A 22,867-nucleotide genomic window follows, 5' to 3' on the forward strand; every position below is an offset into this window, starting at 1 on the left:
TTTAAGTTCCATGCAATATTTAAAGGTATCCAACACACTAAACAAGATAATCATCATCTTCCCCACCGCCTTTACCACTAAATAAAAAACTCTCAATTCCAAAAGATGGAAATCGTGCAAGCCATCTTTTTGTACCATGATGTCATAAAAGTGAAAATTATTTACAAAGTGATAATTAGCCATAAACTACTTGGAAATTTGAATACATCTTCAATAAATAATTCTTGGATAAAGAGAAAATCAAATAACTCTTGTAAAACTGTATATTTTTACAAAATTAATTTATATATTTAACACAGTTTCAATTAATATCTCAATAGGATTTTTTCTGAAATGTGGCCAAATTGTTCTAAAGTTCATTTGAAGGGGCACCTGGCTGACTCAGTGGGTAGAGCATGTGACTCTTGATCTCACGGTCATGAGTTCAAGCCCCACAGTGGGCATAGATTATTTAAAAAAAAAAAAAGTGTCTAAAGTTCATTTAGAAGAATAAACTGGCAAAAAATAACTTACTAAGGAGAGTCTAATTCCATTAGATATTAAAACATATTATAAAGCAATAATAGGTAACATTTATTGAGTGCTTACTATGTGTGTAAGCATATTACATGGATTAACATATTTGATCCTCACAACAGTCCTGAGTATATACTCTTATTTTCCCCATTTTACAGATAAAATACCGTATAAGATTAGACAGAAGACAGATAAGTGAATGGAACAGGAAAGGTAGTCTGAAAACAGACATTTATTTACTCATACGTGTTTATGTACATATATATGTATATGTATGTATAAATATGTATATATATGTACCTATCATTTTATATTGTAATCCAGGAGGCATCAAAAGCCAACAGAAAAGAATTATTCAGGTAATGGTCCCAGGTAATTGGTTAATGTAGTTAATCCCAACTCTGACTGTGCATCAAAAGCATCTATGTTGTTTTTTCAAAAAAAAAATACAGAAGCTGGGGTTCCATTCCTAAATATTTGGATTCAGGAGCTCTAGGGTAGGGCTTGGGCAAATGTAGTTTTTATTCAGCTCCTCAGGTGATTCTGATACCCCAGAATTTTTACTTTTAAATCATATATATGTTTTTAATTTACCTTTTCCTTACTGATTCCTAATTTAATAGCGTTGTAGTGAGAGAATATAGTTGTTGATACCGATAATTTGAAAGTTGTTGAAACTTGCTTTAAAACTTCATGTACAGTCATTTTAAAAAGGATTGATGTGTGGTTGAGGAAAATGTATATTCTCTGGCTCTTAAAGTTACTGTTTTAGGCTTGTCTCTTATAGATGAATTTTTAAAATCTAATCTGAAACTCTGTTACTAAACCTTCTCTGTCTTTTTACCCTATGATATACTCTTTCATATTTTTCATCTTCTTTTTTTTTTTACTCCACTGTCATGGAAGAGATTATCTTCCATCTCTGTACTTCTCTCCTCAGTGAGTTCTAATCTGCTGATTGGCAATCCATTGGGTTTCTTTATTTCAGTAACTATAGTATAATTTTTTATTCCTAAAAGTTGTTTTTTTCTAAATAAATCTAGTTATTTTCTCATATTTCGTTGCCTGCGTATTTCTGATTTCATTAATTTCTTCAAACATTTCATACATATTTGCTTAATATCCTATATTTGATAACTCCAATATCAGAATTATTTGAAGGTCAAATTTATTTTGCTGTTTCTGGTGACTCTTTCTCATGGTGATTCATATATTCATACATGTGACAATTTTTAATTGTGAGCACCTATATCTTATTCTTAATTTAAGGAGTCTTAGAGGCCTAAATAGAAAATGCTTTCCAGGGGTGCGTAGGTGGCTCAGTTGGTTAAGTGTTTGCCTTTGGCTCAGGTCATGATTTCCAGATCCTGAGATCAAGCCCCACATTGGGCTCCCTGCTCACCGGGGAGTCTACTTCTCCCTTTCCCTCTGCCCCTTCTTCCCACTCATGCATTCCCTCTCTCTTTCTCTCAGATAAATAATTGAAATGTTTTAGAAAAAGAAAAAAAAAAGTGCTTTCCTCCAGAGAAGCTTTGAGCTAACTTCTTGCGGGAGCGTGGGTACTACCTACCCAAGACCATTTTGTCCCCCTTGGAGAGCTCCAGATCCGGTGGAAGTCTCAGGTTCTGCTTCTCTACCTTGAGTCTTGCTCAACATTGGTTCTCTCAATGGCAGTGTTGACATAAACATCTATGCTCAGAGCAGCAATGCCTTTTATGTTTACTTGCTATTCAGTATTCATCTCAGAGTGTTCATTGAGAGGGTGGTGCAGAATCAGAGTACTGGATATTGGATCTTTCTCTTACTCTTCGTGGCTCAGCAATGTATTTAAAGTATGTTTCATCACCTTTAACTAAACTAAACTAAATTGTGGCAAAGGGTCATTTGAAGTGTCTTGTCAACTATGAAAGTAGAAAACCTCCATTTATGTTAAAAGTAGTTAACCTATAGAAGCCTGAGTGAAATATGAGGATGAAATTCAATTTTATTTCACATATTAATACGATAAGATGCAGTGTGTATATCTGTTCGGTATCACTATGTACCAAATTAACTCAAACTTCGTGGCTTAAACATTTATTATCTCCCAGTTTCTGGTTGTCAGGAATTTGGGAGTGGACTAGCGGATGGTTCTAGCCCAGGGTCTTTCATGAACTTGTAATCAAGATGCCTGCTGGGACTTTAATCATTTGAAGGCTTGACTAAGGTTGAAAGGTCTGCTTCCAAGCTCATTCACGTGGCTGTTGTCAGGAGGCCTCAATTCCTTGCTGGGTTGTTCCCTGGAAACCTGATTTCATAATCCATGTTTTCCCCATTTCAAATCCAGTCCCCCCCCATCCCCAACCCATGGTGCTTCCCCGTTTTAATAATATGGATCATGGGTCAAGATTTTTGTAGCTTAGCTTATTATTCTGACTAGTCTTATGTTTCCCCCAATATTAGCCTACTTCATTGTGGAGTCTGCTTCTCCTTCTCCCTCTGCCTCTCCCCCTCCACTTATGCTCTGTCTCTCGCTTTCTCTCTCCCTCAAATAAATAAATAAAATCTTAAAAAAAAAAAAAAAAGAATTTGATCCTTGCCCACCTGAGAATACCAGAATAGAAGCACAATGCCCAGCTGAAGAAAGGGTTTCATTAAGAACTTGTCATCTTTCCATCTGTTAGGGACTCCACACAGAGGACAAATCTAACCAAGAGTACCAAGAGGAAACCCTTCAGTAAGACTGTTTTCTCCTAAGCAACTAACAAAGTCCATTTGGGAAAAGGCCTGTTAAAACTCAACTAGCCATGAGAACCCTCATGAGGAAAAGTAGCCCATAAGTGTTCCTGTGCATTCATTTAATCTTATAAGGGTCCATGATTCCACATAGGTACCCCTTTTTTGTGTTACCACAGAGCTCTGCACTTCCCTGCACTTGGACTCCTGACTTTCATGTTTACTAACCAGTGAACCCCTTGAGGAGAGGGTCTCGCACATTTTAGATAATCAATATTTCTTGAATATATAACTGAATGACTCATTACCTTATACAATTTGCCAAATTCAACACAGTCAGTTGCTTCAAAGGTGAAAGTGACTTAAGGCTACCATCTGTTATTCTCTTGCAGTCTGCCATGTAAATGTGACTGATATTTGGATAATTCTTGTCTATAGATTTGAAGCATGCATCAGTAATCCTTTTATTTCCTGTTCAAAAAAATAAAACACGACAAAGCAGAAGGCAAGTGTTGTATTTGTAATGCCCCAAGAGTAAAAGTAAACATTAATGCTGAACCCCATTTTTAATATCACAGACCTTCAAATCGGATCTTTGTGAGGTTACAAGTAGAAAGAGCTTTAAAAGCACAATCAGAGATATGAGGCGCACCAGTGAAAACTATTGATGTAATACGGGAGCACTTTTCAACTAAAGCCTATAGAAGAAAAAAAGATGATTAAATTTACCACAGTATATAGAATAGGTCTAGCAAAGTAATGAGGTTATTTATTTTTTTCTCAATATTTTCAGAAGGAGACATGTTAACTATTAAATTTTTCTAATTTCAAAGACAATGGTAACTTTATTTAATATATTTGAATACACTTACATTTGAGTAATGAAGAGGAGTCAGAATTAAATCCTATTACAAAGGTGTGGGAAAACATGAGAAAATGGGATGCTGAAAAAAATCACTACATTGAGAAGTTTGACACATAGAACTAAAAGTTTATGCTTAGGCTACAGTATCTCTGAAACAAAAACATCCTAATTAGGAAACAGAGTTTTTTAGGATATGTAAGGATTCAAATGTTCAAATGTGTGTGTGTGTGTGTGTGTGTGTGTGTGTGTTTGCGTGTGTGTGTAAATTTTTTAATGATTTTCTTACTATAAAAACAACTAAATTGAAAATCCGGTTCATATTTTTTAATAATTCAAACCACTAGACAATGTGCCCCTCTATTAGGACTGAGAAGAAAATGCACTTTGCAACTACCTACTTTTACACAGTTGTCCGTTAGTGTTGGCATGTCGTTGATGGTCAGATGCATAATTCCAGTGCAGCTGTTTGCAATGTTCCTGAAGCCTTGGACTGAAATCTGAATTGTACAGAGTAGGTGAAAATGATGGAAGAACTCATTAGCATGACATCTAATAAACCCTAAAGAAGTAATATCCCAAGGTATGTCATGATTTTACTACTGTATTTTAAAATTGAAACCATAAAATATGGCAGACTTAAGAGGAAAAGAATCTCGTCTTGATTTCTTTACTACTTAATTTCTTATATGTATATATTGTGAAATGATCACCACAATAAGTCTAGCTACCTTATTGTTTATTTTTTTATTGAAGCAAAATTCACATAACACAAAATTAATCACTTAAATGGGCAATTAACCATTCATAGTCTTATGCAACCATAACCTCTATCTAGTCCCAAAACATTTTCATCACTCTAAAAGGAAACTGAATCTATTAAGCAGTTGCTTCTTACACACGCCTTCTCCCAGCCTCCCGCAATCACTATCTTTGTGGATTTACCTATTCTAAATACTTCTTGTAAGTGGAATTATATGATATATGGCCTTTTGTGTCTCCTTTCACTTAGCATAATGTTTTTGAGGTTCATCCGCGGTGTAGCATCATGTATCAGTACCTTATTCATCAGTACCTCAACTGAGAGCATGAATGGAGGGGAGGGAAGGGGCAGAGGGAGAGGGAGAAGCAGACCCCCCACTGAGCAGGGAACCCAACACAGGGCTCGATCCCAGGACCCCAAGATCTTGACCTGAGCCAAAAGCAGATGCTTAGCTTACTGAGCCACCCAGGCATCCCCTGTGGCTGAATAATATTCTGTTGAATGAATATACCACATTTTGTTCAACCATTCTTCTGTTGATGAATATTTGGGTTATGTCCATCTTTTCGATATTTGAATAGTGCTATGAACATGCATGTACATCTATTTGAGTACCAGTTTTCAGTTTTTATGAGTATATATCTAGGAGTGGAATTGCTGGACCATATGGTAATTCTATGTTTAACTTTTTAAGGAACCACCAAAATGTTTTTTACAGCAGTTGCACCATTTTACATTCCACCAGCAATCTGTGAGTGTTCCCACTTCTCCACATCTTTGCCAGCATTATTTTTCATTTTCCCATATTTTCCTTTAAAAAAATTTCCTAGTGGGTTTGAAGTGGTACCTCATTGTGATTTTGATTTGCATCTCCTTAATGACTAATGATATTGAGCATCTTTTCATGTGTTTATCAGTCACTTGCTTATTGTCTTTGGGGAAATGTCTATCTAAGCCCTTTGCCTATTTTTAAATTGGGTTATTTGTCTTTCAATTCTTGATTTGTAAGAGTTCCTTATATATTCTGGATACTAGACCCTTAGATATATGATTTGCAAATTATTTCCTCCCATTCTTTAGGTTGTCTTTTCACTTTTTAAATAATGTCCTTTGATGCACAAGTTTTTAATTTTGATGAAGCCCAGTTTATCTGTTTTTTTTTTCTTTTGTTGCTGATGGTTTTGGTGTCATATCTAAGAATCCATTGCCAAATCCAAAATCATGAAGCTTTACCTTCAGTGTTTTCGTCTAAGGTTTATTACCTTAGCTCTTATATTTAGGTCAGTGGTCCATTTTGAGTTAATTTTTGTATACAGTATGAGGTAGGAATCCAGCTTCATTTTTTTGCATGCAGATATCCAGTTGCCCCAGCACCAATTGTTCAAGAGAGTGTTCTTTCCCCCATTGAATGGTGTTGGCATCCTTGTTGAAAATCAATTGGCCATAAAAGTAGAGGTTTATTTCTAGTCTCTCAATTCTATTTCATTGGTTTATATATCTATCTTATGCCAATACCACACTGTTTTGATAACTGAAATTTTGTAGTATTGATTTTTCTTTCAACTAACATTATCCACATTAACAGAAGCAGTAGCTTCTGATTGAAGGATCAAATGCATTTGCCTATGATTAATTATCTTAAAATAACTTATATAGGTTTCATTTCCTATAAAAAATAGGCATGAATGGGAAATCAGATGGTATTTAGTTTCAGTAATGGAAAACCGAGAGTCCACCCAGGAACAGACAGTGGAGGGAACGCCCCCACAACGTCATCTTCACAACAGCATGACAGGGGGAACAAGCAATAGCAGCTGTAATGGACCTCTCAGAACAACCAGAGCTCAGCTCAAATGCCACCTGCTCAGGAAGTGTCCCTGAGCCTTAGATTAGGCCAGGTTCTTATTATATACTTACAGCACCATATAAGTATCATAACTATAGTTAAATTAATGTTACAATTAGTTGTTGAACTAACTCCAGCAGGGTTAGTTCGCAGCAGGGTACCTATAGTGTCAACTGAATAGATAATGAAGTAATATTACTACATGAGAATGTAAGAATGAAAGAATTTATGAATGAATTATGAGAACCAAGTGTGAGCACCCAGTCAAAGGCCAGGAGAAGCCCTTGAGAGAAGGGGCTGAGTGTGCAATCTTGAGTGGCTGCAGAAGCCAAGCCCTTACTCAGGTAGAAATATATTTGCTGCTATGGTCTGAATGTTTGTGTCCCCGCAAAATTCATATATTGAAATTCTAAACCCTCAAGGCGATGTTATTAGAATGTAGGTCCTTTCAGAGGTAATTTTGGACTCTGCCTTCATGAATGCGATTAGTACCCTTATAAGAGTCCCGGGAGAGATCCCCCACCCCTTCCACCAGGTTAGGTTATGGCAAGAAGGCGCTGTCTGTGAACCAGATTCTCAGTAGACTCTGAATCTGTCAGTGTCATGATCTTGAACTTCCCAGCCTCCAGAACTATGAGAAATAAATATCTGTTGTTTATAATCTATCCAGTGTCTGGTATTTTGCTATAGCAGCCTGAACGGACTAAGACACTAGAACAATTTTTTCTAAAGAATTTTTGGGAAATATGTTTCTAATGTCTGAACAGGGTATCTATTTTGGCCCAGGAATCAGACAAAATTATCTTAAAGAAATAAAGCTGCACACAGGGATTTATATATAAGGATTCTCTTTTCCTCAGCCCTTTGTTCTACTTAGGCCTTCAACAGACTGTCTGAGGCCCACCCACACTGGGGAGGGTAGTCTGCTTTACTCAGTTTACCAATTTAAAAGTTAGCTTCATCCAGAAACACCCTCACAGACAAACCTAGAATAATGTTTAATTGAATAGGTGGGCACCCCATGGGCCATTCAAGTTGGCACATAAAATTAACCATCACTGCTACCTTGGGGACTTTGGACATTTGAGATTCATAGCTGATGCTGTTTGCTCTTTTGCCTGCTTGGTTTTGGCCAATCATATGAACTTGCCTGGCCACATTTTTATCCATATCAGCATCTTTGAGATTATCCACCCTGCCTGGCACCAATAATAACTGAACCAGCCATAACTAAAAAGAAAGCTTTAAGAACTTATGGTTGTCTCACATGGTGAAGTTAAAACAGAAACCCTCAAGCCCTTAAAGTTCCAATCCCAAATATTTAGTTAAGGAATTTAGTTTCTCAAAGTTAAATAATTAGTAGGGGAAACATTTCATTTTTAAATGCATGTGTATGTATATTATTTAACTTGTGTAGCTTTATGAGAAATCATTTTCAGCACTGTTAGAGTTCTCACAGAGTGAATGTGATTATCCAGTGTTATGGAAGTCTCAGCTCATAAGTGACTCCTCACACATGATGACATACTACAAAATGGCTGGAGGTGGGAACAGCAGGAGAAGAGGCAGGCTATTCTAAGGAGCTTGGACTTCTATATGCTGAAGTAGCCTCCAGGAGATGAGGAAACAAAGGTCAGGTTCCTCGACCGATTTTCCCCAGATTACAAATTGACAGAGCAAGAACACAGATGTTCAACCTCTTAATCCAGTGTTCCTTCTGATTGACATTCTTCAACAATAACATCCATTTCAAGTGTCCCATCCCAGCTGTCATAGGTCTTTAAACCTAGCTGCTCCAGCCAGAAAGGCATCTGACTTCTCCAGTACTCAGTGGACCTCTCTGCTCTTTGTCTGACCTTGTACCTCCCTTTGCCTCTTTGTCCTTTCATCTACTCCAGCCTTAACTACTTTTCAAGTTCCAGTGAGCCCAGCTCCTTTCCTTCTCTTTCCCTTACAAGTCTAAAGCTCTTTATTTTAGCCATAACTCTCCTATAATCTGCATGTCTTAATTCCCCCAAAGAGATGATCTTGTAGTCTTTTTAAAATTTCTTACTGTGTTGAACAACTTTTGGGGGCCAAATGAATTAAATTTAGGAGTAAGACAAATGAAGTCTGGGAAAGAGTTCAGAATTTGGCTACAGACAAAACTGAAAACAATTCCAAGTCGAAGGTAAAGCACAGGCGAAAGCCAAGCAGCGGGAACAGTGGACTTGGATAAAGTGGCAAGATCACCCTTGGGATGAATAGGAAAAGTTTAGTAGGTAAGGAGGGAGGGAAAGCTAATGGAAGACCCATAAGGCAAGAATGATGTATTTTGTATTGTCCTGTCATGGATTCTTCTAAATTTTCCACAAGTATTCCCGGAGAAAAGTCCAGGAGAGATGAATGAACACTAAAAATCTGGAGATCAGAGAAGGGAAGAACACTGGGCTTGGCATCAGCAGAGCTGGGTTTGAGTCTGCCTCTGCTTCTTTCTCGCTTGTAACAAAAGGCAACTCAACCTCTCTGACCCTTAGTTTTCTCATCTGTAATAATACCTTTTTTTTTTAAGAACTACTTAGGAAAACAAAACAGGGTAAAATGTATGTAAAAGTGGTTAGTTAGCACAACGTCTGGCGTGTAATACTGGATACTAGTTTTCCTATTACTATTCTTCTGGGTGCACGGTCCTCCCACAGAGAAGTAAAGATTCAAGAACTAGAGGTAGAGGTCCTTGAAAGATCATTCTAGTGCATCCCTCACATTGCAAACATAAAGAAATGGTATTCAGAGAAGTAGTGTGATTTGTCCCCAGTGCTGGCAGTGCCAGACAGAGAGCTGAATGAATGAACAAATGGTCCTGAGTCACACCATCTATGGCAGAGCCAATGCTAGAGGCCCCCCTGTCGCCATATGACACACAATTCCAGAGATGGGAATAGTTGTTTTTTTACAATACTTCTAAATTCTTCCCCTTCATCTCAGACCCTGTGCCATTACCCTATTACTAGTATTTCAAATAATGGCTTCCCCTGTAAAAAAAGAAGAAGGAGAAGGAGAAGGAGAAGGAGAAGGAGAAGAAGAAAGAAGAAGAAGCAGAAGAAGAAGAAGAAGAAGAAGAGAAACTTTTTTCTCTCTTGCTGTCTTGGAAACATATTTTTGACAAGATTTTCTGAACAAGGGAAAAAATTATAGCAGTAATCAGCCACAGCTGAGTGATTATTTGCAATGCAGCCAAACACTTGGTGCTATCAACCAATAAGACTGTATCCAGAAAAGGGGTGGGGAAACCTCTAAGAAGAGCTTTTTAGTTTTGCCTTGGCATGAAATGCTTAGTTCTCTACATGGTTTATTTTAGAATATCCAAAAGATGCTTGGCTAATATTTTATGACTCAAATATTCATGCCAGGATCTTTTAGGCCAACCAACTATTAGTTGTCCTTTCTCTCCACTGAAATAATGGTAATATAAGCCTGAAATTAAAAATTCCTCTCTTAGGGAAAAAGCAGAATACTTTACCATGTTAAAAAGCAGGCCTCGCCACAACTGATACCTTTGCGTCTTCTGTTTAGTATTCTTACAAAACTTGGGATCTAATCTGTCTTTATTTAGTTGTTAAGTGGCTTTAGCCTGGACACCAACTGGAGCCCTGCCCCTCTGCTCTTTGCTGGTAGAACTCCCATTGGTTAAGATGTTGGGGAAGTTGGCTGCACCAATGCTGTTCCAATCTCAAGTCCCAGCAGACAGCTACTTGCTGCTGATGGGGGCAGAGAAGTTTTGGTGATCACAGAAAATTCTCTCCAGCTGCCTCTGGGTGGGTCTGAACCCATGAGCAGGACAGGACAGAGCTGTCTGTGAAGAAAATGAGTTGTCAGTGAGCCATACAAAATGAAAACCAAAGTGTTGAGCACCAAGCACTAGCTCAAATCCCTCTTTGCCGCTCCAAGGTGGTCAGAAAGAAGGCAGGAACTTATCCCAGAGAGAATAACATATTACCAAGCTTCCACTTTCCACTTCTTCTTCACAATATTGTCTCTGAACCAGTTAGCTCAGCAACACAGAAGAGAGATATATGTAGGGCCAGACCCTCTATGACAGCTAGAGATCTCTATCTTAAGTAGACATTGCCCAAGTTGTGTTCCTGTACCATTTCCAGCTGTTTCTCTCATTCCAGCAACATTGTTACCAATGACTAATGGATAATGTAATGACTTTAGTCATATCCATATATCCTTCATGACCTCCTGGTGACCTCAGAGAAGCCTGGCTTCGCAAGTAGAATGAACTGTTGGAGGGAAAGACAAAGACTTTTCCCAAAACATGAAACATTTTGTTTTATTGCATTCAAATGTGCCACAAACTTTTAAAATAGCAACACTTCCCAGGGTCTGCACTAAAAGGGCTTGACAGGCTTTCAAATATTGTGTCCTCTGTGGTGATAGGAACAGAGGCCTAGTTATTATCCCTTTTATGATCCCATACTTTCCAGTCTATATATTCTTCATGGCCACCCTCTCCTCTGTGTTTGCTAACGCACTTTCCTAGGTACCCTCCCTGATCACTTCAGGTAGAACTGTTTCTTCCTCTTAGATCCCAGAGCACCAAACACCACAGCCCTCGGTTTGAGTTTTGCATCTTCTGCCTTGTATAATAATTACTTGAGCATATGTCTAATATACCTGCCAAGGAGCACAGACAGCATCGTATCCATCATGTTCTTTACAGTACAACACAGGTGCTTGGGGCAGAGTATGATATAACAACTGTTTTTTAGTAGACCAAGTAGTTGTTGAATAAATTGTTTGTAGAATGTAAATCAGAATTAATAGTTCCGAAGGCAGAGGGAGGGGGTTGTCAATATGGTCATTTGTTAAAGATTGCTGTATTTACCTAAAAACATTGGATAGCCAATCATAAAAAGGAATGTGAGTGAGGAATTAGAATAACAAGATTAGTGAACCCGACAGATGCCAGGAAGGCAAGCATGCGTGCCAACTCCGTGCACTCCCTGCACCATGACTCAGAGCTGTGATCTGCAGGAGCAGGCGTGGCCCTTCTTAAACTTTCTCGTTCCTGCTTAGAGTACACGATCTTGTTCTTTTCCTCACCCATGGTCAAATCACTCATAACTTCTCCTGTACAACAATGGAAGTTTAGCTCCTTTTTGACTGAGCTTTAATACTTTCTTATTACAATACAGTGAACCATGAAGCTACTCGGTTTGTCTAGATTTATTGAGCTAGATGGTGGCTTTATAGCTAGAGTTCTAACCACGGGCTTCACCCAGGTCCAAAGACCTAAGTAGAGTTTTGTGATGAGTTTATGAAATTCTGTATGTAAGTCACATCCTAAATAGGGAACAGAGAAGAAACTGAAATACGGTTTTTCAGAGAGCACTGAAATTTTTTTCAAACCTTTTTTCAGGAGTGTGAAACAGGATCTTAGTCCCCTGAGACTCATTTTGCCATCTGATTCTTCAAAATCTAAAAATTGTTGCCAGATGTTTCATTTTTTACTGCTTAATGTAATAAACATCCATATACAGTTTGCCTACAAAGAGATTGCATTAAGCTATGGATGCTCATAGTGGGTGTTTGTTATAGTTCTTTATTTTTATTTTCAATATGGCTATCATAGAGTTATCCTCAAACTAATATTATAATACCCATTTAAATTTATATGAGTCCTATCTACAAGAAATGTAAAACGATTTTCATGAATTTTATTTTTTTCCCCAATGCAGTTGGAAGTATGATTCAGAAAAGACAGAAAGCATTCCTTTGACAGGGAAACTGAGGCACAAGAACTGACCCAGAAAAGCAGAAATTGTACTGTGACTTTTCGGATTCGTGACTGCTTTTCCACTAAAACCCCTTCTTATTAATGACACTTATGACCATATAATTTTTTTAAATAGAAAATGCAATTTTTTAAAATCATAGGCAGTATATAGCACTTTACAGTTTTACAAATGATAGTCTAGTGGTATAGATCCTGTTCTTCAGAATTAGTTACATCAAAGTTCTAATCTTGGCCAAGACATTTTTTGTGTGACCTTGGGCAAGTTGCTTACTCTGTCTTACAGTCATTTTCAGTGGTGTGCGAGGCCAGTTTATACCAGCTTGCATGCGCAAATTATTAAATTCTTAGGAACTCTGCAAGCCAATTGTTAGATTAGATTAGATTAGATTAGATTGGATTAGATTAGATTAGAGGCACCCGGGTGGCTCAAATTGGTTAAGCCATCCGACTCTTGCTTTTGGCTCATGATCTCAGGGTTGTGAGATGGAGCCCCTAGCTTAGCGGGGAGTCTGCTTCTCTCCCTCTGCCACTCCCCCTGCTTGTGCTCTCTCTCTCAAATAAATAAATAAATCTTAAAAAAAAAAAAACCCACAGCCAGATTAAAAATTAAATAATATAAATTTAAAATTAAATAAGTTATATTAACAAAGGCGGTGAATACTCAAACTCGTCACTTCCCTAATTATTTTATTACATATTATTATTACCTATGCTCTTGGGGACATTTATGTTTTTTGTATCTGTACTGTGAAAATATTACATAATGGTGTATCACTGCACCTCTCTTCCCAACTCTCTCTTCAGTGACTTCGCATTGGTAAATTGAAATATAGTTATTGGTGAGAGTATTTATACCATGGAAATCAGCAACCATTGAAAATCAGGGCTTTCCCTGCTCCCTGCCAGTTGTTAAATGTTTACAGCACAGAATTTTGCAGTTTCCACATCTCTCAAATGGGAGTAATGACAACCACCTCATATAGTTATTTATAAAGATTAAATGAGATAATAAATGTAAAACACTCACCTCAACACCTAGCACCTAGTCAGTACCCAACAAATGATAGCAATTATTATTACTGTATATTAAAATACAGGATAAAGGAAAATGGAATCAAATATAAATGAATTATAATTTAGAATTTAACTGTCGCCAATTCATTTTGGTACATAATCTGCTTATTTGCAACTGGTTTAGCTGGTCGCACAACTCTTATTGTTCAAATTACCCCTTATTGATAACCTAGCAAACCTGTACCTCCACTCCCAGTTTCTGTGCCAAGGACCAGACTTCCACAGAAAAGCACAGAATTCTAAAGCTGAAAAGGAACTCCAAGATCATGTGGCCCTAACTAGCCATTCTATAGATGAGGGAACTGAGGCAGAAAAACCAAGTAACTGTCCAGAGTTGTGCAAGTGGTTAGTGGCATAGCAAGGACTAGATTCCAGGTCTCCCCACTCCAGGCTGGGGCTCCTTTCACCATCCCATTGCCTTCTGCTATATGAGAGAGAGAGGAGAGAAACTGCTTTCTACTCTTGCTTTGCTTATGCAATCTCCTTTCTATTTGGCTAGTACATTCATTCCTGGGCATGGCTCTGTGGCTTTCGCCCACCTCCACCACAATCCCCAGAGGTGAACAAGTAAGACCTTCCATGATCTTTGCCTCTCTGGAAGGGGAGGTTGGAATATGTAGCCTAGAGAGAAATGACCTTGGAATCTTCCCGTTTGCAGTTTGCACAACGTACCTTTAAGATGTGTGGGTCCCAGAGAGAGACTTAACAGTACAAGAACTACTGATAAACCAATTATTATTGCATTGAGTCATTTGAACATTTCTGGGATACTATCCCTTTTCATTTTTGTTGACTTGGGTCTAGTGACTGAAAAATAATTGATGAATACTTTCACTCCAGTATTTCATAGTTTCCTAGGCTCTTTCCTTCCCCTAAATCTGAAGAAATGTCAGACTCCACCCTTAACAAGAAAAGACTCTGAGACTTTGCTCTGGCAAGTTGCCAACTTCTTAGCTACCTAACAGACTTCCTGAGCTTCCACCTGAAGCACCTGCTGGCCATTCCCTGAGATTACCTGTTGTTTCTTTCGTTCATTCATTCATTCATTCATTTATTCATTCATCAAACATTGATCACAATCCTACTACATGCAAGGTACTATATTATGTGGTAAGGATACAGATACACAGATAAATAAGGCACTACCCTGACCATCAAGGAGCCCGCAGTGGGGAGAACAGCAGACAAATAAGCAGACTACTGAATACATAGAGAATGCTTAGCAGAAATACAATGATAGAAGAATACACAGGAAGGATCATAACCTAGTTTGGGTTGGGGGAAACGAGGGGCCAGTGAGGACTTCCTAGAAAAGGTTGTGGTTGAACAAAGCCTCAAAGGATATGTAAAAGTTCACCTGGTGAATGGGAGAAAGGGTCAGTGTGAGGGTGTCTAAGCAGAGGGCAAAAGGTGAGCCTAGTAAAACAACTGAGGCTGGAAGTGAAGAGCAGGGGAGGCACAGAGGTCGAGGCTCCTATTGCAAGCTCTTTAACTCTCTGGTTTAACTCTCTTCAATCTTAACATGTACATTGGAACCTTGGCCTTCATCTGGTTCCTTCTTTCACTCCATGTTCAGAGTTGTTGGTTTTCTAGGCATTTGCGTTTCAGCCTGAGATTGGCTATAGCCCTAGCCTTCCTTCCCAGCATTGCTGTGGTCATTCCATGCTTGGCTTCCTACACAGTGCCATGACCCACTGCCACACACAGTTGGGGATACATTAATCTTAGGATAAGTGGCCACCCAATGATAATATCAACAGGAGAATCCTTGGAGTTACACACAAACAGAGCAGAGGATAAAGGGAAAGCCTAACCAGGAATCACTGCCCTCCGCATTGGGACTCTCTCATGGACAGCTAGGAAAGCTTTGTCCTCTCCATTAAAATTCTTCATCCTACCCAGATTTTCTGTTTTTAGATTTTGAAAGAAACAAGAGCTTTTGGAGACTGCTAAAATTAACAGGGAACTAATGTAGATATCTTTGGAGCATTTTAGCTGATACTTTTCTATCCATTTACTCATTCATCGTGGGGACGTGTGAGGAAAGACATAAAGAAGGTGAGGCCGTTAACCACACAGATAGCCACAGGAGGAGGATTCCAGGCAAGGAAAATGGCCAGTGCCAAACCTCCCGATGCAAGAGCTCGTGTGCTAAGAGAGCAGCAAGGAAGCCAGTGTGACTGGAGCAGAGTTTTGGTAAGTGGGAGAGTAGCAGGAGAGGACAGATTGCATAGGGTCTCGAGGGTCCTTCTGAGGTTTTCCTTTATTGAGTGAATGAGATGCCTCACCAGGTATTTGAGGAGAGGAAGGACATTGACTTGGGTTTTAAAAGGATCACCCTACATGCTGAGTTGAGAGTAGACTTGTAGGAGGCAGAAGTGAAAGCAGAGAGACCCGTTAGGAGGCCAGCACAATAACGCAGGCAAGAGATGATGGTGACCCGGGCTGGGCTGGAAGCTGCGGAGGTAGTGACAATGGTCAGATCCTAGGGAGTTCTGGAGTCACAGCCATCTGGCCTTCCTGACAGAGCGCATGTGGCATGTGTAAGAGAAAGAGAACATCCGAGATAACATACTAGTTTGCCAGGTCTGCTGTAACATAGTACCACAAACTCGGTAGCTTAAACAACAGAAATTTGTTGTCCTACAGTTCTGGAGGCTAAAATTCCAAGATCAAGGTGTCAGCACGGTTGGTTCCTTCCCTCCTTCAATGTGAGGGAAGGAAATGGTCCAGGCCTCTCTTCTTGGCTTGTAAATGGCTATTCTCATGTTCATATGGCACTCTTCTGTATGCATACATCTGTGTCCAAATGTCCCCTTCTTATTAAGGACATCATTCATCTTGGATTAGGGCCCATCCTAATGATTTCATCTTAGCTAATTACATCTGGAACAACCCCATTTCCAAGTAAGGAGGTTCTAGGGATTGGGACTTGAATATGTGAATTGGGGGGGGGGGGTTACAATTCAATGTAACAGATGACGCCAAGATTTTTGGCCTCAGCAACTGTAAACATGAAACTGTCCTTAAGTGACATGGGGAAGGCTGAAGATGGAGCAAGGAGTTATTTTTTAGAGCAGGAATTTTTTTAAGATATGAGTCTAAAATTTGAGGATTGGTTTGGAGATATTTATCATATATATGTGTCTCTATATATATCATATATATTCATTTTACTTCTGTAAACATATATTACTTCTGTATATATAGTCTTATATACATATATATACTCATATAAGCATATACACATGTATATCGTTATACATGTATAAACACCCTCCTCTATACATATAACATACATATGTGTGTGTATATATGTGTGAGTAAGCATCTTTATGTGTGTGTGTGTGTGTGTGTGTGTGTGTGTGTGTGTGTATTTGCTCATTTTTGTAGGTGATATTTAAAGCCATGATCTAGGTGAGATCACCAAGGGAGTAGGTGTAGGCTGAGAAGAAAAATGGACCAAGAACTGAACCCTGGGGCCTTCTATGATTAAGGGTTTAGAGAGAAGAAGAGGTGACTAAGGGAGTCAACTTTAGAAATATTGTCAGAACAAAAAGAGCAAGATGTATAGCACAGTATCATTCAGGAGAATTAAAATACATACAGACAGAACCACAATATAAGAATGCAAGAATACATAGGTATCCCCTTCTTTTCGAAAGTTCACGTTTGTCTACTTCACTTTTAGAAAAGACCTATATTAGTACCTGTTTTTACCAACCAAAAGAAATGCAAAGAGGATTTTGCAGTGAGCCATTCCAGAGACAGCAGGCAGCCCAGCGGGGGGGGGGGGGGGGGGGGGGGAGTGGCACCTTCCCTGGGAACCACACAGCATCTCAGTATCACGCCGCCGTAAGGTTTCAGCTGTGTCTAAGAACATCTGTGCTGTATCTCTATTTATTTTGTGCATCCATTAGCAAGATACATCTTAAGATATCAGAAAGCCTAAGAGATTATTTTTGGGGTCAGGGAGCACTCAAAAATGTTCCCGTATAAATTAGTGGTAACTGCTTCTTTGCTTTATGCCATTTCTGCTCAAGAAAGTTTTCATAGGAACGCCCTACTTTTGGATAGTGGAGGAAACTTGTATGTATATAAGAATATATCCTTATAAGAAACCACATAAAACAAATTCGAAGATTTGTTTATGTAGGGGGAGGGGAACAGGAGTGGGAGATGTGGATAAAAGCGAATCAATAAAACAAGAGAGTGGCCTTGCATGGACTGATAATGAAAGTGTGCCGTGAACTGAGGACTAGGATTAAATCTGTTCTTGGTGCCTGAGTTCCAAAATAGGTAAAATAAAATAAAGTAAATCTAATATGAAATAAAATAAAAATTCCTGGTTATGTTTCTTTCCCTGAGTACTTTTTCTCCCCTGCTTTACAAAACGGCAGAGAAAAGTTATTTTTAATTCCCTCTTCTTAATTTCTTTTAGTGAAAGTGGTCACCAACAAAGGTTCTGAATGCTTGATAAACAATATTTGAAAAGAGGGAAGCTTAATGAAACCTACTTAATATGGAAGTGAATATGAGATGATTTAAAGACGTATTGCTAATTTCTGAGAAGGGAAGAGTACTTAGCAGGATAGAAACCCATTCTAGGCTTGAATGTTGATCTCCTACCTCTATAGTAGTGCACCTTAATAATAGGGCTGCTATGCAAATAAATTATGTAGGTAAATATTGGGAGTAAGTATGGAGAGCCACGGCATTAGCTTTCCCAGAGAAATCATAGCTATGTGAGTTTTCTTGTTTTTCTTTTTTTTTTTTTTTTTTTTAGATTTTATTTATTTATTTGTCAGAGAGAAAGAGCGTGCATGCACAGAAGCAGGAGACTGGCAGGCAGGCCGAGAGAGAAGAACGCTCCTCACTGAGCAAGAAGCCCAATGCAGAACTTGATCGCAAGACCCTGGGATCATGACCTGAGCCAAAGGTAGGCACTTTGGCATCTGAGCCACCCAGGTGTCCCTCTATATGAGTTTTCTAAATCATAAAAATATCATTAGGATTGACACAGCCAATTCAGGAAACTAACAGTATTGACAAAAACCAAACTTACACATACTTCACGGCCCACATTCAACTCTAGTGTTGTATACCCAATACAAGTGTCTGCTGAATACACAGAAGGACATGTGCATGAATGTTAAGAGAACCACAAATGAGCCTAGACTTACGCCCTGCAACCTCAGGAAAAACAGAATTTATTTTTCCCAGTGTTGACTATCTAGAAGGATTCTGAATGATTCTGGTAGGGTCCTCCTCTCCTGGAAAAATCATAGCCACTGCAGACGGAATTTAGGATTGTCTAGGCCTGGATCAAATGACTCAATGGCCATAGGAAAATCCTAATGGTTCCTAAGCATTTACTATATGAAGCCACTGTTCTAAGCACATTACATGTATGAAATCATTTCATTTACACAACACACTTATGAGGTAGGTACTAGTATTTTCCCCATTTCATAGATATGGAACAGAGGTATACAGAAAGCTTGGGGAACCTGCCCCAGTCTCGTAACTAGTAAAGGGCAAACTCAGGATCATAACGCAAATGCCCCAGGACCCAGGCTCCCAAATGCTATCATGTGCTGCTCTCAAGGTGCTATGAGTGACAGCTCTGCAGAGCCACAGAGAAAGAGGAGAAGTGGTTCTGAAGCAAAGTATGAGGTGTAAAGGAAAAACTACCAGCATCTCATAAAACAGTTCATTACTTTCACTATTTAACTAAACATGAATCCAGATATTCAGTAAGCATCTGATAAATGTCTGCCATGAGGTTAGAGCACACACCATTTTTCAGAGCAGAGAACAAGATGGACCCATTCGCTGTCCCCAGATGTCTCCCTGACCCTAGATAACAAAGGACCACAGGAAAGGGTACTTTCTTTTGGTAATAAAGCTATTTTGTCTCCAAAAAGTCTTCCCAAACTGTGTTTAAATATAGTTTTTAGAAAAATTCTTTTATGGCATAAGCTTAGATTTTATAACTTCAAGTAAACAGTAAATATAGAAGCAGATATATTAAATTTGTTCAACTGATTTAACCAGAATTTTTTGTTAAATGAATGTAGATTGGTTTTTTTCCTTCTTCTGAAAACAGTATAAAGAAAATGTTGCACTCTGGCTCTGAAAGAAAGTTTTTAATTAATTTAAAAAATATTTCACCAATGACAGCCTATTGCGATAAGAATGCTGTTAATCAACAAATATTTACTAAGTGTCTGGGTATGGTTTAACCTTACAAGTGATCAGATAAATATAAATTAAAAACACAAAATATCATATTCAATGTCAAATTAGCTTAAGTTTTTTTTACATAATATTCTTTTGAAGATATCAGACATTATTTTACATTTATGATAAGCTTATATTGGCTACCTTTGTTGTGCATGGATGGCCTTAAAAATAATTATATCCTCTGACCATTTCACTTCTAAAAACTCATACCAAAATATTGCATCGACATATGGAAATATCTGACTATGAGAATTTTCCTCACAAGTTAGACAGCAGAAAATGGTAGGCCAATAATGAATGATTAAATACACGTTGGTATTTTGATACCACGGAATACTATATAGCTATTTAAAGTAAGTTCTAGGAAAATATTTAATAAAATAGAGAGATGTTAACTTTATGAACTATTAAATGAAAGATATGTGTACTGTATAATCCACTTTAGTTTTAAAGAAGTATCACTGTACATAGAGAAAAGACCAGGGGAGCCTTACCCTGAAACGTTAATAGTGTTTGTTATTTCTGGGTGGTGAGTTTTCAGATAATTTAAATTTTTTGCTTCTAATTTCTTGTATTTTTGTGTTTAACATGTAAAAAGGAAAAAAAAAAAGCAGAGGTTTTAAAAAGTGAAAAAAGAAAGCTCAAAGTGATAAGTATATGGTTAGAGTTTTGCAATGGATAGTGGAAGAGGTCACTACAGTGGCTCTGTCCTCAGTCGGGGCCGATCCAGCAGAGGCTTTTTTGTGAAGAAACTGACCAGAGGCATCACCTCAACCACATTAAACGTGATGACAGGCAAGTACGTGTGCAAATGCTGGTATTCGTTAGGAAATCAGTCCCATTACTTAATGCACCTACACTTTTTATCCAATCCTAAAAGAATCCAGAATATTTCTAAAACATGTGTAATCGATTTTCACTTTTCTTTGCAGTTCTCTGCCATGCATTTATTTATTTTTTTTCTAACAAGTATCGCTAGACTACTTCCACAATATCGTATAAATACATCTTTCCTTTTTTGGGCAGCCATGACTGCATTAAATTTTAGCCCTTGACATACTTCGTTTATGTTAATCCAGAGCTCCTAGAAGACAGGATGCTGTTTTATTCATCACCGTGCAGGGTATGCAGCCGGCGCTCCATTAACACCAGCGAAAGGCAGGTAGGGGTGAACCTCAATCCTCAAGTCTCTTTGTTTTATTAGGACCTTTCTTCTTGGGCAGATACATTAACACATGACTTCATAGTGCAAAATTCCAAACTTATAAAAAGAAAATAGATTTTAGTTTCCAAGCGGAGAACCTGAGAAATCTGTGAATCATCGGATCATCGATTTTCCTTCTTTGAAACGATTTTTGTACTGTCATAGCAATACAAGTAGGCCTGGAAGAGTGAAACTGTCCTCACACCCAGAGCTGGGGAGGTAAATGGAGACTTCTCATAGAATTTAACAAATCCCTCCGAAGCAGCAACATCCAAGTTTTACCAATTCCTTCTGCACTTAGAGCAGCAGCCATTTTTAAGATATCTGTGGTTCCTAACGAGCCCATTTCTTACTCCCAGTGGGCCTAACGGGGCTCAGTTTCAAGTGGCACAATTTCCAGTGACTGAAACAGTGTCTGACACCTAGAGTTAAATCTCTGTTGAATTATCAAATAAACAAATGGTAGTGGAAGACGGATGAACAAAAGAAATTTTTTCTTTTGCATAGTGATGTGAAATAATAGCTTCACTGTGGTTTGAGACTTAAAAATTAAGGGACAATCAGGAAAAGAAATCTATTCTTTATACATTCAGACCAAACTTAAATACCCACTGAGGACAGGCAGGCGATGCTGTTGAATGGTGAGGTGTATGGACATGTGTGGACCTTACTGAGTGGAAGAGAGGCCAGCGTGATCCATTTCAAAGGGGTGAGGCCAAATGCAGGCCCAATTTCACTAGTTTTTCCAGTTTTTTAAGAGAAACGTGGAAGTCTAGATTCCTTTATGAAGACTCCAAAATTTTAAATGTTGGCTCAAAATTTAAAAATAGATGCACTATATCTGTCTGTTTTACGAGCATTTCTGGCCAGAGGCACATTGATTTGAAGCCTCTCATTTTGACTTTACTGTGTCTGAGAATATGTATCCTTAGGACATGTGTATGTGTGTTTGTGTGTCTGTGTATGAAGTGTATGTTGTTGCTACAATCATTACCTTGTGGAAACTGAGAAGAACAAGGAGGTAAGTTACACTCTGGGGGAGCTGGGTGAGCTGGTGGAAAAATCCTAGAGGATGTCTCTTTAGAGGGATGTGTCAAGCACATTGAGTTATTCCTGAACTTGCAAATATTTTTCTCTGTAACTAGGCTATTTGTGTTTGCTAACTGACATCCATAGCAGAGGTAAGCACCTACCCTTCCACAGGGTCTGAGAGATACCAGTGCTATTTCCCTTAATGATTATATATCAAAGAATGGCTCCCAGGCCCTTGAGGAAGACATTCCTGGGTTGTAAAACTGGCAAGAAGCTTTAAATGAGGTTTCTATCTATCTCAAAGAGAGCAAAGAAAGAATGTACAGTTGCAAGTTTTCTAAAATAAATGCTCTAAGGAAAGGGAGGTCAAGGGCTAGAGTTTAGTCAAGCTGGAGAAAATGTTAAGCCCCTCTCAGTCCTAGAGTGATGGTAGATGTTGATGTTTAGCAAGCTACACATCAGTAGATCAGAAATATATGTAACTTCTAGATGTTTCAAGCCTAGCTTAGAGCCCTCCCCACCTTTCCCCTACATCCTCCCTACTGCCTGGTGTACCAGGGGACCATGGTATGCCAGTAACGGTGAGTAGCTAAGTTCTATCCATTTAAGAACTTGGAGGAGAAACCCATACTATGCTTGTATTCCCTCCAGGGGACTCTACCTCCCCATGAATGTACCAACAGTTGCTTATAAGGGCACCAGTACCACGTGCTTTCACTTGGTACTGGGAGCCTTGGTCCCTTCATTTCTAAATGGGCATAATCAGTACACACTACACAGCATTTGTATGACGAATGAATCTGATCTGTGTGAAGCACTCAACATGG

At 38.6% G+C, this 22,867-nt stretch overlaps 1 protein-coding gene across 1 annotated transcript in view; it reads right to left on the bottom strand.

The window, feature by feature from the left end:
- Nucleotides 1-22,867, bottom strand: part of FBXL13 (F-box and leucine rich repeat protein 13) — a 209,149-nt gene that overhangs the window by 61,361 nt on the left and 124,921 nt on the right. The window contains exons 13-15 of the mRNA XM_045792187.2: nucleotides 4,495-4,593; nucleotides 3,812-3,929; nucleotides 3,540-3,702 (exon numbers count right to left, since the gene is read on the bottom strand). Coding sequence (XP_045648143.1) covers nucleotides 3,540-3,702; nucleotides 3,812-3,929; nucleotides 4,495-4,593 — 380 coding nt within the window. The remainder of the gene's footprint in view (nucleotides 1-3,539; nucleotides 3,703-3,811; nucleotides 3,930-4,494; nucleotides 4,594-22,867) is intronic.

This window comes from Ursus americanus, chromosome 3 (assembly GCF_024610735.1).
Source record: "Ursus americanus isolate L20-20 chromosome 3, mUrsAme1.1.p, whole genome shotgun sequence".
In the NCBI taxonomy this organism is placed as follows: Eukaryota; Metazoa; Chordata; class Mammalia; order Carnivora; family Ursidae; genus Ursus; species Ursus americanus.